The sequence below is a fragment of the Eulemur rufifrons genome, chromosome 3, assembly GCF_041146395.1.
Source record: "Eulemur rufifrons isolate Redbay chromosome 3, OSU_ERuf_1, whole genome shotgun sequence".
Taxonomy (NCBI): domain Eukaryota; kingdom Metazoa; phylum Chordata; class Mammalia; order Primates; family Lemuridae; genus Eulemur; species Eulemur rufifrons.
Window position 1 is genome coordinate 16,493,692 of NC_090985.1, and position 15,628 is coordinate 16,509,319.

General features: G+C 33.7%; 1 protein-coding gene across 28 annotated transcripts in view; it reads left to right on the forward strand.

Moving 5' to 3' along the window:
- Positions 1–15,628, forward strand: part of MEF2A (myocyte enhancer factor 2A) — a 130,014-nt gene that overhangs the window by 51,188 nt on the left and 63,198 nt on the right. For all 28 annotated transcript variants that reach the window (XM_069466663.1, XM_069466659.1, XM_069466654.1 and 25 more), the window contains one exon: positions 10,996–11,195. In XM_069466663.1, coding sequence (XP_069322764.1) covers positions 11,142–11,195 — 54 coding nt within the window. In that variant the 5' untranslated portion in view covers positions 10,996–11,141. The remainder of the gene's footprint in view (positions 1–10,995; positions 11,196–15,628) is intronic.

A 15,628-nucleotide genomic window follows, 5' to 3' on the forward strand; every position in this document is an offset into this window, starting at 1 on the left:
TTAGTACTGAATTGGTCTGAATCTGAGTGTTAGATTCTACATATTTTAAATTAAGAAAGCAGAGCCCATACTGGGAATCTTTTTAAAAATCTAGTTCCTGATTAAAAAAGAAAAAAATGACATACTGAAGAAAAATTTCTCTTATCTGAGAATTCACTTTTAAGTAATTCTTGCCTGTGTTAATGTTGCCTGAATATAGATATAGACCTTGCGACTTGAGTGATTCTCTTTTCCTCCTAAGAAAAACTATATTACTTTCTTTATGTGAAAAATGCCCATGTGTGTTTTATAAAGGTAGGTTTTAGATGTTGCCATTTTGAGTAAAACTTCTTTAGCTTTATTGTACGGAAAAATCAGTGCTCGTTTGATCTAAAAAGTTAGTGATTAGGTTGAATTAATAAAATATGACTCCTACAATTATTTAAAAGGTGTGTACATACTATTTTTTGAGTATTTAAATTTTTGAAATTGTATTAAAATATACCTAATATAGAATTTACTGTTTTAACCCTTTTAAAGTCTGTAGTTTAGTGGCATTAAGCAAATTCACATTGCTGTGCAACCATTACCACTATCCATCTTCAGAACCTTTTCGTTATCCCATACTAAAACTCTGTGCCCATTAAACAATAATTCCCCATTCGTCCCTCCCTCCAGCTCCCTGCAACTACCTACCATTCTACCTTCTGTCTCTATAAATTTGACTACCCTAGGTACTTCACATAAGTGGACTCGTAACAGTATTTGTCCTTTTGTGACTGGCTTATTTCTCTTAGCGTGTCTTCAAGTTTCATCTACATTGTAGCATATGACAGGATTTTCTTTTTTTTTTTTTTAAAGGCTGGATACTAGTCCATTGTATGTAAATACCATATTTTGTTTATCCATTCACTCACCCATGGATGTTTGGGTTGTTTCCACGTTTTGACTGTTGTGAATAATGCTTCTGTGAATGTTGATGTACAAATATCTGAGTCCCTGCTTTTGTTGATATACCTAGAATTGGAATTACTGGATCAAATGATGATTCTGTGTATACTTTTTTGAGGAACCAGCATACTATTTTCCATAGCAGCTGTACTGTTTTACTTTTGCAAGAATAGTGCACAGGGGTTGTAGCTTTTCCACACACCCATGCTAATGCTTGCTGTTTTCTGTTTTTTTTTTTTTCATTCTTTCTCTCTCTCATAATGGCCATCCTAATGGAGGTGAAATGGTTCTCACTGATTTTGATTTGCATTTGCCTAATGGTTAGTGATGTTGAACATCTTTTTGTGTGCTTATTGACCATTTCCTGTATCTTTGGAGAAATACCAATTCAGGTCCTTTGCCCATTTTTAAATTGGGTTCTGTTTTTGTTCTTGTTGACTTTTAGGAGTTCTTTATGAAAAAAATATTCTGGATATTAATCTTGTATCAGATATGTGATTTGCAATTATTTTCTTTCATTCTGGGTTGCAGTTTTACTCTGTTGATAGTGTCCATTGGTGTACAGAAGTTTTTTATTTTGATGAAACCCCGTTTGTCTATTTTTTCTTTGATTGTGCTATAGGTATCATGACTAAGAAATCATTTCCAAATCCAGTGTGTTGAAGCCTTTTCTCTGTTTCCTTCTAAGAGTTTTATAGTTTCAGCAATTGGGTATAGATCTTTGATCTATTTTGAGTTAATTTTTGTTTATGGTGTTAGGTAAGGATCCAACTTCATTCTTTTCCATGTGGATATCCGGTTTTCCTATTACCATTTGTTGAAAAGAATATCCTTTCCCATTGAATGGTCTTGGCACCCTTATAAAAAAATTCATTTCACCATATATGTGTGGGTTTATTTGTGAGCTCTTTTTTCTTTTCCATTGGTCTTTACATCTGTCTTTATGCTAGTACTACATTGTTTTTTGATTACTATAGTATTGTAGTAAATTTTGAAATCAGGAAGTGTGAGTCCTTCAACTTCGTTCTTCTTTTTCAACATTATTTTGGCTATTTAGAGTCCCTTGAGATTTCATATGAATTTTAGGGTGGTATTTTCTGTTCTATAAAAATGTCAATTAGGATTTTTGACAGTGATTGTACTGAATTTGTAGATCGTTTTGGGTAGTATTGACATCTTAATAACATTAAGTCTTGCAGTTCGTGAACACAAGATATCTTTCCCTTTGTTTGTCTTCTTTAATTGTTTTCATCAGTGTTTTTAGTTTTCAGTGTACAAGTCTTTCACCTCTTTGTTAATTCCTAAGTACAGACAGTCCCCAACTTAGCAATTTTTCGACTTTACAATGTTGTAAAAGCTATAGAAACTGTACTTCAGTACAATATTCAATAAATTACATGAGCTGTTCAACACTTTATTATAAAATAGGCTTTGTGTTAGATGATTTTAACCAGCTGTAGGCTAATGTAAGTTCTGAGCATGTTTAAGGTGGGATAGGCTAAGCTATGATATTTGGTAGGTTATGTGTATTGAATGCATTTTATATTTAGGATATTTTCAATTGGCAGTGGGTTTATTGGGGCATAACCCCAATATAAGTTGAGGAGCATCTGTATTTTGCTCTTCTGATGCTATTGTAAATGGAGTTGTTTTCTTATTTCATATTGTTCATCCTTAATTTATAGATCTGCACTTGATTTTTGTATGTTCAGTTTGCATGCTGCTACTTTACTGAATTTATTTATTAGTTCTAACATTTCTTTTGTGGAATATTTAGGATTTGCTACATACCAGGTTATATCATCTTCAAACAGATACTCCTTTTTTTTTCTAATTTGGATGCTTTTTATTTCTTTTTCTTGTCTAATTGCTCTGGCTGGCTAGAATTTCTGCTAACAGTGCTGAATAGAAGTGGAGTAAGTGATCACCTTTGTCTAGTCCCTGATCTTAGAGAAAAAGCTTTCAGTCTTTTATCATTGAATATGGTGTTAGCTGTGGGATTTTCATATGTGGTGTTTATTATGGTGAGATAGTTTCCTTCTATTCCTAGTTGGTTGAGTGTTTTTATTGTAAAAGTGTATTATATTTTGTCAAATCCTTTATCAGCATTGAGGTGATCATATGGGGTTTCTTTTCTTTATTTTCTTAATGTAGTGTATCACTTTGATTGATTTTAGTATGTCGAACCATCCTTGCATTCCAGGAATAAATCCTGCTTGGTCATCAATATGAGGCTTTTAATATTCTGCTGAATTCAGTTTGCTAGTATTTTGTTGAGGATTTTTGTGTCAGTGTTGATAGAGAATATTAGTTTGTAGTTTTTTTTTTTTTTGTAGTATCATTGGCTTTGGTATCAGGGCCGTGCTGCTCTTATAGAATTATTAATAGTTAGAAAGTGTTTCTCCCTCTTCAAGTTTTTAGAAGACTTTGAGAAATATTGGTGTTAGTTCTTTAAATGTTTAATGGAATTCACCAGTGAACAGTGAAGCCATCAGGTCCAAGCTTTTCTTTGTCAGTAGATTTTGAACTCAGTTTCCTTACTAGTTATGAGTCTGTTCAACTTTTCTATTTCTTTGTGATTTAGTCTTGGTAAGTTTTGTGTTTCTAGGAATTTGTCCATTTTATCTAGGTCTATTTGTTAGTGTACAGTTGTTTACAGTACCCTGTTAAACAATCCTGTTTATTTCTATAGAATAGCTAGTAAGGTCCCTACTTTCATTTCTGATCTTAGTAATTTGAGTCTTCTCTCTTCTTAGTCTAAAAGATTTGCCAGTTTCTTTCTTTCTCTTTCTGTCCTTCTGTCTCTGTCTCTCTCTCTCTCTCTCTCTTTCACTCTTTCTTTCTTTCTTTCTTTCTTTCTTTTTTCCTGTAGAGACAGGGTCTCACTTGATTCCCAGGCTGGTCTTGAAACTGCTGGCCTCACGTGATCCTCCTGCCTCAGCCTCCCAAAGTTCTGGGATTGCAGGTGTAAGCCACCACACTTGGCCAGGTTTGTCAATTTTGTTAATCCTTTTGAAGAACCACTTTTTGGTTTTGTTGATTTATGTTTTTGCCCTATTGTTTTTTTGTTTTGTATTTATCTGTGTTCTAAAATTTATTATTTCTTTCCTGTTGCTAGCTTCGAGTTTTCACTTGGGGCAAAATCACAGCATCTTAAATATTATAACTTTATAATAAGTCTGATAAGTGATGGTATGTGTATCTTGTAGCTTTATCATTCAAAGTTGCCTTAGCTATTATTTCACCTTTGTATTTTCAAATGAATTTTAGTATCAGCTTATCAACTTACACATACAATAAAAGAAAACCTGCTGGTATTTTGACTGGGTTGCATTGAATCTCTAGGTTAGTTTGGGGAGAATATTAATTTTGGGAAAATATCTTTTTAAAATTGAAACTTCCAAAATTTAGCAAATATAGATTTATTAGTTAGTACATTTTCAATTCCTCTCAGGGTCAAGGCATTTTTTGCTTTCTTTGTTTTGTTTTATGTACATAAAATAATAGCTTATTTATTTAGTTGATGGGAATGATTCAGTATAGAAGAAAACTTTGATATTACGGAAAAGAGAGGAAGAATTACTGGAGCCAAGACCTAAACAGGAAGAAAAGTGAAGTACATGGGAAAGATGCTGATGGGGTCATTGTTATAATGGCAGGAATTTGAGGTGCTTCTCTTCTGATTGCTTTTATATTGCCAGTAAAATAGGTAGCAAAGTCATCTAGCTGAGAGCGAAGACGAGGGATGAGTGCTGGACATGTGAGCAGAGAGGATATGGCATAAAATAATCAACCAGGAATTGGGAAATGGAAGATTATAGTATGAAAGGAATATATGAGCTTTGAGGTTTATGACCTTCATGCACTTAAAATCAGATTAATTAGCATGATTAGCATGGTTATTTTTTTCTCCAGCCATATTTAGCTATCTGGGGGCAGGTCCCCAGGGGTTGAGTTTTGCCACAAAATGAGGGTCGGGAGCCAGGGCCAAGAGAGGTGAGCATATATGGAAGTTAAACTGGTTAAGGAGAGGAGTGAGGAACATAGAGCAGGCCAGGGACAGTAAAAAGGTGGTAGCCTTAATAAATTATAGGACTTAGTGGGATCAAAGGATTGTTGCAAGTAAGTTTAATAGAGTGTGTAAATTGGAAATATAGGAAGTGATGGTTCGATATTATACATAAGAGATTAATTTACTGGCAGATTTTTTTTTTTAGTCATTTATATTCATCTTCATTTGACAAGTAATGTGTGTAGGACAAATATGAAAAAATCCATATTCCCTTATCTAAGACCTTTGGGGACAGATAGGTTTTGAACTATTCCTTTTTTCTTTATTGTTCTTGCCTGGGACTTACCAATTTTACTAGTCCTTCCAAAACACTGACTCTTTGTTTTGTTGATCTCTATTGTTGTTTGTTTTCTGTTTCATTACTCTTTGCTCTTATATTTCTTTATTCCATCTGTTTTAGGTTTAATTTGTTCTTTTGGTAACTCTTTGATTGTTCAGAAATTGGTTTTTGGCCTTCCTCATCCTCCCCAAGTATGTATTTTAAAACTATAAATTTCCCTCTTAAGCATGGCTTTAGCTATGTCCTATACATTTTGATATAAAGTATTCTTGATAGCATTCTGTTTAAAATATTTTCTAATTTTCACTGTGATTTCTTCTTTGACCTACAGATTACTAAGAAGTTTATTGCTTGATTTTCACATACGCATTTCCATGTTAAATTTTTGTTATTATAATTTCTAGCTTAATTTGTCTGGGGTCAAAGAAAATCTCCATCCTTTGAAATTTGTTAAGATTTAGTTTATGGTCCAGCATGTAGTCACTTTTGGTAAATGTTTTGTATACAGTTATTTATTAATATAAAGAAAGTATTTTCTGCAGTTGGTAGGTCTAGTGTTCCATATGTCAGTTAGGTCATCAATTATAATGTTCAAATCTTTTTCTGTTTTTTGTTGTTTGCTTGTTTTGGTTTGCTTGTTCTTTGTTCTGATCTGCTTGTTCCATCAGTTAATGAGGAAGCTCTGTTAAATCAGCTTGCCATAATTGTGGACTTAGTTCTTTTGGTGTTGGCTTTATATGCAGGCATACTCTTGGTTTTTAGCTGAAGTTTATTTAGGAAAAGTATATTTTTATATTGGCAAAACTTGGTAAACTGTTTTAACAAACTCTGGTATGTGGGAAAAGTCACAAATTACATTCCAAATATAATTTGTAGAATATTAGAGTCATATGTAGACATTTGGAGTGTGTAGTGAGTGTTGACAAAGGTCATGTGCAGCTCTGATGTTTCTGGCAATAAGCAAGACATACAATATTAGAAGCCCTTGGCCATTTATTGTTTACCATGCATGTTTGTTCTGAACATGTTTCTAATTGCCTTACATATTTAGCCCCTACTTTTGCTTAGATTTGCTTAGAATTCACAAAAAAGTTGAGAAAGTAGTTAAATTGTGGAGAAGAGAAAAAAGCCGATGAGAAAGTTATTGCATGTGAAGTAATGTAGTAAGCACTTTACATCCTAACCATGATAATTTACTACCATAAATGGGCATTTTTTGTGTGTTAAGTTTGAAAGAGAAATGACTGGAGATTATGAGTTGATATGTATCATATTATAATTTTTCCAATTTAAAATAATGGAAAATAAGCTCCTAGTTATGGTTTTTGCACAGAATATCTAATTTTTAGGAACAGATTGCTGACTGTGTTATTAGGTACACTCAAATGTAGAATTGTTTTATCTTCCTGGTGAATTGAACTTTTGTTGTTTTGAAGTATCCTTGTATGTCTCTATCCATGTCTGTGATTCTGTCTCCTGTATGAAAGTTTATATGATAAAGTATAGCCACACACTTACTTTTGGTTTGTGTTTTACATGGAGTATCTTTCTCCATGCTTTACTTTCATTCTTTCTGTATCACCATATTTAAGATATATCCTCTGTTACAATCATATAATTAAGTTTTTAAAAATCTATTTTTTTTTAATTTGGAAGTTTAGCTTAAATTACTGATACATTTGGATTAAATCTGTCATCTCCCTGTTTGCTTTCTGTTTGGCTATCCTTTCCTGCTTCTTTTGGATTATTAATCCATTTTTTTCCCTCCTCTTTTTTTTTTTTTTTTTTTTTGAGACAGAGTCTCGCTCTGTTGCCTGGGCTAGAGTGCTGTGGTGTCAGCCTAGCTTACAGCAACCTCAAACTCCTGGGCTCAAGCTATCCTCCTGCCTCCCTCCTGAGTAGCTGGGACTACAGGCATGCACCACCATGCCCGGCTAATTTTTTCTGTATATATTTTTAACTGTCCATATAATTTCTTTCTATTTTTAGTAGAGACGGGGTCTCACTCTTGCTCAGGCTGATCTCGAACTCCTGAGCTCAAACAATCCACCCGCCTCGGCCTCCCAGAGTGCTAGGATTACAGGCATGAGCCACCGCGCCCGGCCTCCCTCCTCTTTTTAGTTTTTTATTTACATGTACTTTTAGCGTTCTTGCTATGGTTACCCAAGAGATTACCAGATGCATCCTTGATTTACTGAAGTCTACAGTAATTGAGTACTTTTTCCATTTCCTAGTCAGTGAAAGGATTTTAGAGCACTTTAACTTATTTGCTACCCTCTCCAGTTATGTACTATTATCGTTGTGTATTGTAATGTTTTAAATCCCATAAAGCATTGTTGTTTTATTTAGTCAATATTCCCTTAGCATTACTCATGTACTTAATCCTGTACATTGCACTTCATTTTTTGTGCATATCCAAAATGTATCTGAGATTCTTTTTTCCTTCTATGTCAAGAAATCTTTTCAGTGTTTCCTGGTGACAAATTCTGTTTACTTTAAAATGCCTCTATTTTGCCTTTATTTCTGAAGGATATTTTTTGTCAGATACAGAATTCTAGTTTGGCATTTCTCCTCTACCACTTCGAAGATACTATTTCATTGTCTTCTGGCTTTCGTTATTAGGTGAAGTCAGCTAGCTATAAATCTTACTGTTTCTTCTTGTGGTTAATCTTTTTTTTTTTTTTTTTTTAATTTTTCTGATGGCTTTTAAGATCTCTGTGGGGAAGAGGGCCTTTCCCCCTTTGTCCCTTTCTCCCTCACTCCCTTCTAATGTGCTTATGTATGTTTTTCTTTGTTTTTATTTTGCTTAGGGATTTGTAGAGCTTTTTGAATCTGTGGCTTGATGTCTCATTGGTCAGTTTTGAAAGTTCTAGCTATTATGTCTTCAAACATTTCTTCTCCCCCATTTATTTTCTTTTTCCGTTCTGGGACTCCAGTTACAGGTATTTCGGATCCTTTCTCCATGTTACATAATTTTTCACACTGTTTTCTGTATTTCCCATTCTCTTGTCTTTTTGTGATTCAATCTAGGTGTTTCTTTCCTTCCTATTTTCTGGGTTGTTGATTCTTTTTCCAGCTGTGTCAAACATATTATATGCATCTATCAATTAATTTCTATTTTCAGAATTGTATTTTTTGATTCAGTGTTTTTCTTTTTTTATTGTCTGCTAAAATTCTTTATTTTGTTTTTAATTCCTTGAACATTAATTAACTTTAAAGTCTTTTTCTGATAACACCATTATCTGAATCTACTGTGAGTCTGTTTCTTTTTTTTTTTTTTTTTCCTTTTTCCTTCCTCAATATAAGGAAACCATGTGGGTCTGTTTCTATTGCCATTTTTAAATTTTGGTTTTCAGTCAAATTTTACCTTTTTTTCCTAGACATTTTATATAAAAATGATAACATAGTTTGAACTTCTAGATGATGTTATCTTCTGGGAGTTACTTTTGCTACTGGCATGCAGTTGGGATAATGACGCTAGCTAGCTCAGATTGTCTTCATCTAATCAGAGATTGAGAGGTTTGAAGCTATGCTTCTCTCCCTGTGCAGGCTAGTCTATTTCTAGTTTACCTTTATGCCTAGGGTAATCCTTTGGAATCTCTCCATATGCTTGCTGTGTATACTAGGGGTATTCCTTCTTCGCAGGTCCAGAATCTGAGTTTTGTGTGCTACTCACAGATCTCTTGAAAGCTTTATTCATTTTCTCAGTCTCTCAGCCAACAGTTTCAGAATCTACAGGCAGAAAATGAGTCCAAACACTGGTCTCACTTGTTTCTTACACATCTTAGCCCTGCAGATTCTCACTCTCTTCAAAGTTTTCCAGTGGTTTAAAACAGATTACCTTTTATTTTGCTTTTTCTAGTTCTTAGAAGAAAGTTGGTTTGAAGCAACCTATTCCACCATTGTTAAAAGCAAAATGTCCAGATATGTTCTAGAATTCAGTATTTTTCAGATTATATTAAATTAGTACAGTGTATATATCTTACAGGTGTTAGCAGATCTTGCATACCTTAGCACTAATATCTCTGCAGTGAAATGTATGACTATATTGCCTACTACAGCGCAAGTTTTTATATTGGGAATGCAATGTGATCTGTTAGGGAACTTGATTTGGAGTAAGCTAGTCTCTATTGTTTATAATGTAGTGTGTTTAGGAAACACAGCTGCTTGTTTGATTGGGCCCCACTGGTGACTAGCCATCATTCAGTTCCTCTAATGTTTCCTGTTCCCTTTTATCATGGGGCTTGTACATGCTGCTCTCTGCCTAGCCTGTATACCCTCATACTCAGGTTGGAGTATGAGGCACATCCTCAGGGAAGCCTTTCCTGACTCACAAGTATAGGTCACATTTAGATCAGATAAATGACATGTCTTTTTCCTCTACTAGACTCTGAACTCTGCTTAGATTAGGAATCATGTTTTTTTTTTGTCTTGATCATTTTATCCTCTATATAGTTCAGTGTTTGGAAGTACATTAATTGTAAGTAGGTGATCATTTAATAGGTTATGAGGAAAGACAGATAAATGCTGTGCTAGTGATAGTGCTGGTAATGATAAGAAATGAAAGGCTCATTGCTTTTCATTAAAAGTCAGATTTAATCAAACACTGGATTTGCACAGTACTATTGAAGTTTTATAGCTATACATGTATAGTATTAAAAAGACTTCAATAAAATTTCCTTGGAATTTATTATTGTGAGTGTTTTAGCATTTGTTCTCCATTCCCCTGTAAACAGTTATTTTTATTATGTAAGTTTTGAAAGCACTAGGTTTTTAAATGACAACCATCTTTCAGAGCATGACAAACTAGTCATTTCTAGTCATTCTGGTAGATAAGTGGAATTAAAAACCCTTGAAGGATTTTTAAAATCTTGAAGAATTCAGTCTCAAAGGAAAGCAGACTTGGAATTTACACATACATTCTCACACATACTCACACAAAGGTGCTATAGTTTATTCTGTGGAAGGAAATTGGTCTTGGCTTGGTCAGGGAGGGGTGATATTTGGACTGAATCTTAACTAATAAGGAGGTATTCATTAAATAGCCAAAGGAATAGTATTTCCTTTAAATGCATATTATTATGAAAGTATTATATATAGTGTCTTTGTGAATTGACAAATAGTAATTTGGCTAGAGGCTAGAGCAATTTGCAAGAAGAATTTGTAAAGGCAGATTGTGGCATTGAAGATAGTTCATCCTTTGGCATGGTGATCTTCGGAAGCTTTTAAAGATATTCTGTAATGTTCAAGAAGAGAAGTTCCGGAGCTAGACTACTTGAGTTTATATCTCAGGCTCTGCCCTCTACTGTGTGACCTTGAGCATATTACTTAATTTTTCTGTGTCTTAGTACCCCTATTTATAAAATGGAGATGATAATTATAGATTGCAGTTAGGATTGAATGAGTTAAGACATGTCCATACTTAGGAAAGTACATAGAAAAATCTCAATAAGTGTTAGCTCTTGTTGCTATTATTATATAACATCAAACGTTATAATTGCATTAGTTTAGCCAGCACTAGAGGCACAAAGAGATTTAAGAGATAATTTAAAGTAAAATTAATAAGACTTTAACTTATTTATTGATTTTGTATAACCAGAAATTTAATAATGTTGTCTATGTGCAGCATAAACGCAGATTTGAAATTTGTATAACATTTTTATGTTTTGCAAACTTATAGAACTTAAATTTTCTAATTTGTGTTTTCTTTTAGATCTTATAGAAAATTTCAGCTGTAGCCCTTGGACTAGAAGCTGAAATAATAGAAGCTGTGTACGATGCATTAGGGTATTGAAGAAAATTAACTTTTGAATTAAATATTTGGAATATAAGGAAATAAGGAAGGAAAGGTGCTTGAAAATGGGGCGGAAGAAAATACAAATCACACGCATAATGGATGAAAGGAACCGACAGGTAAATGAAATTTTAATTTGTTTAATTGATACTTTTTTTTTTTAAAAAAAGAACAGGATAGAATGGTTGGATTTTTCTTAAATTTAATTCAATTCTAAATATTTTTCATTGCAGACTAAATGAAAAATTGTAACAGTCATAACATTGTATCTTTTAATCGTGTGCTTTAAAGAAACGTTTTTCTCATAGAAAACATAGATATGCAAAAAAGCAAAATCACTGCAATCCCACCATTACCATCCATTGTGTAGATTTTTCATAAGATATTTAGTCCTCTATAGATTTGATATTTGTGTGTATATATTGTTTATTTTTAAATTATCACAATCTGTTTTCATAATTAGATAATACCTAAGTTAACTGCAGTTATCAGTGAATGTGTTCTAGTCAGTTAAATTTTCTGGTTAATAAATAACAAGAAGAATTTTTATACTTCTTATTATCACAAATTTCTAAGACATTTATGTATATATCTTAGCTTTAATTGATAAAATATATTGAACTTAATTTACAGTTCCAGTGTCAGTAGACCCTTACAAATTCAGATTAATTATAATGATGCTGATACATGAAAAGACCAGAAGTTGTGTTTAGAGCTGGGTTGACAAACTGGGGCCCATGAGCTGGCTGCCTGTTTTTGTAAATAAAATGTTATTAAAATGGTGCCATGCTTGCTCATTTACACATTGTCTATGGCTGCTTTCATATTACTACAACAGAGTCGAGTAGTTGCCACTAAGACTATATGGCACATAGGCTTAAAATCTTTACTCTCTGGCCCTTTTAGAAAAAGTATACCAACTTCTTGGTTTAGAGGAAAGAAAGAGAAATAACCTCATAGAATATTATAAATGAACTAGTTTTAAAAGAATGTGCAGGAGGGAGATATGCTATCTCTGGGAAGGTGGCATATCAGAAGTTTCAAGAACAGCTGGTTTCTGAAAGCTTACCAGGAACAGAACAACTCTGAAGATTTGTTCTGCAAAGTATGAGTAGTAGCTCACCTGAATGTAGATACAGCTGGAAACACAACTCAACGGAACAGCTGGTAGAGAAGTTAATGGGAGTGATCAGAGTTGCCAATAGACTAAATTGAAGAGGGGGCTCTTGTTTCAACTCATGAAGATTGCTTAGCAAAGGTATAATGCCCACACAGTATGATTCATTATGAAGATTAATAAAATAGGGAAGATTGATAGAATAACTATTCCATCATTCCAAAGGAATGATTCTAAGCAAGGCTGCAGGTTATCTTCCTTTCACAAATCTTGAGGATTGTGACATGTAGGGGAGGTATGGGTACTTGCTTCATGAACACATGCATTATAAATATAAAGTAGGGTGTATTAGAGGATAACATAAAAGCAGAAAAATACCAGAGTACATAATGAGCTCTTCATTATTCCATAGTTAGTCATGTTTAAATTGGGCATAGCTAAACTGTATCTGCCTGTGGAAGGGATTCTACATGTTTGAGGGAAAGAGGAGCTAGGAATTGGTAGGTGACTGTAATGAAACTTTTTTAGTTGAGGAAATGATTTTGTTAAAAAGATGGATCCTGCCACTGTAGCTCAGGAACTAGAATTAGCCTGTTCTTGCATTCGATTTACCTGCTGAGTTAGCTTCTTGCCCAGCCTGCCAGATGGGGTAAGGACTATCTGAATTTCTCTTTCAGATAATTTCAGCAATGATTGGATAAAAGACATAGAAGAAGAAGTTCGGCAATTTATTTTTCAGATTAGATTAGGCACAGACATAATTTGTCACAAACTAAAAGGGTGTCTTAATTTTACTGATTTTTGAATTTGTGGATTCTGAGTTAAAGATTCATTTCTTGCATGGAAGGGGGAAAACTGTATCTTTGCAGAAGAAACGAGATGTCATTTATTTAACCAAATCTAAATATGTACTATATCCAAGGGACTGTGTTAGGTCTTGGGAACTCATTAAAAATACATACGAGATTTCAGTATATGGCAAATAGAAGTAAGCTCAGGTACTGGGAGAGTTTATGAAAGAAACTACCAACTCCTGGTGGGACAGTTTAGGAAATAGTTACTGGAGGAGGTAATAGCGAACAGACTTTTGAATTACAGGTATGAGCTAGCCAGATAAAAACTATACTACACGTCATTGGAATAGTGCGCAAAAAATCTTGGGGGTGACAGTATCATGCACTTAAAGAGAGCTGCTTCATTTTATTTCACTTCTGCTTTGAAGCTTCTGGTGAAACCTTGTGTTTGCCCTTCGTTGTCTAATACACTATTTTTTAAAAGTAAACTTTGTGTTAAGGTATCACATAAAGAAAAGTTCAGAAATCCTAAGTGTGTGGTTCATTGAATTTTTACAAAAACAATATGGCCATGTGTGCCGCCTACCCCAGTATTCCACCCCAGAGGCATTCTTTGTCTTGTCTCCTGGTTGTTAATCTCCCTGCCTCAAAGAAAGTCATTAACCTGACTTCTAACACCATAGATTAAATACAGTTGTTGCTGAACTTACATGAGTGGAATTTGTTCTTTTGCACAATATTATGTTTTTGAAATTCACCAGTGTTGTTGCATGTAGATATATGTAAATATATTTTGTACATTTTCATTGATGTCCAATATTCTGTTGTGTGAATAGAACACTATGTATTTACTTTTTTCTATTGTAAATGGACATTTGGATTATTTTCTAGTTTGGTGCTATTATGAAGAATGCTGTTTTGAATATTCTTGTATGATACACGTGAACACTGGGGTATATCTAAGAGTTCAATTGCTGAGTCATGGGGCTTACATGTGATCGGCTTCAGTAGAAATTGACAAAAGTTTTTTGAAGTGATTATGCCTGCTTGTTGCTCCAAATCACCAAACTAGGGTATTGTCCTTCTCTCATTTTAGCCATTCTGGTAGGTGAACAATATTAACTTATTTTGATCTTAAGTTTCCATGATGTTTAATGAAGCTGTTTGCCTTTTCATATTTTTTTGGCTGTTTAGATATTTTCTTTTGCTTTTTGCCTGTTCACTTGTTTTCCTATTTTTTCCTAATGGGTTGCCTGCCTTTTTCTTATTAATTAATATATATTCTGCATATCATTAGATGAGTGTTTTGTCTATTATATGCATTAGAAATGACTTTCACATTTTGGCTTGCCTTTTCACTTTCTTAATCTTTTTTTTAAACAATAATATTATTTTAATGGGGTCCAGGTTACCATTTTTTCCCCTTTCCTTTATGGCTAATGCTTTTTGTGTTATATTTAAGAAATCTTTACTTACCACAAGGCCATGAAGATACTCTTCTGTGCTTTCTTCTAGAAGTGTTTTTGTTTTATTGTTAATATTTTAGATCTTTTTTTTTTTTTTTTTTTTTTTTTGAGACAGAGTCTCACTCTGTTGCCCAGGCTAGAGTGAGTACCGTGGCATCAGCCTAGCTCACAGCAACCTCAAATTCCTGAGCTCAAGCGATCCTCCTGTCTCAGCCTCCCAAGTAGCTGGGACTACAGGCATGCACCACCATGCCCGGCTAATTTTTTCTATATATATTTTTAGCTGTCCATATAATTTCTTTCTATTTTTAGTAGAGATGGGGTCTCGCTCTTGCTCAGGCTGGTCTTGAACTCCTGAGCTCAAAGGATCCGCCCACCTCGGCCTCCCAGAGTGCTAGGATTACAGGCGTGAGCCACCGTGCCCGGCCGTTTTAGATCTTTTATCCATTTGGAATTTATTTTTGTATATGGTTTAAGGTGTACTGGTCAGGGTTTATTATTTTCCATATGAATATTCAGTTGACCCAGTACAATTTATTACAAAAACCATCCTTTCCCCACTATATAACAGTGTTGCCTTTGTCATGAGTCAAGTAAATATATATATATATATATATATGTACATACATATATATGTACATATATATATATATGGGACTGTTTCTGGACTATTTTGTTCTGTTTGATTATTTGTATATTCTTGCTCAATTGTGTACTATTTTAATTACTATAATTTGACATCTGGCAGTATGGGTCTCTACCATTGTATTTCTACAGAACTGGTTGGCTGTTCTTACAAAACCTTCTTAATTTCCAAATGAGACCAAGTGTCAATGTTTACCCAAGAAAGCAGGCAAACCAAAAAAACTTCACTGGAATTTAGATTTTTTTCCCACTGGATGTGTAGATCTAGGGAGGATTCTCTAGGGAGAATTGAAATCTTTTCAATATTAAGTCTTGTGTTCCATAAATACGTTTACCTTCCATTTGATTTTCATTAATTCTCTCCATAATGTTTGATAGTTTTCAATGTACAAGTATAATGATTTTTTGTTATATTTATTCCTAGGTGCTTGATTTTTTTTCTTTTAACTATATTACATTTTCCCCCCAAATTTTATTTCCTACATGTTTGTTGGTAAGTATATAAAAGTGTAGTTTGGAATTGCTAGATC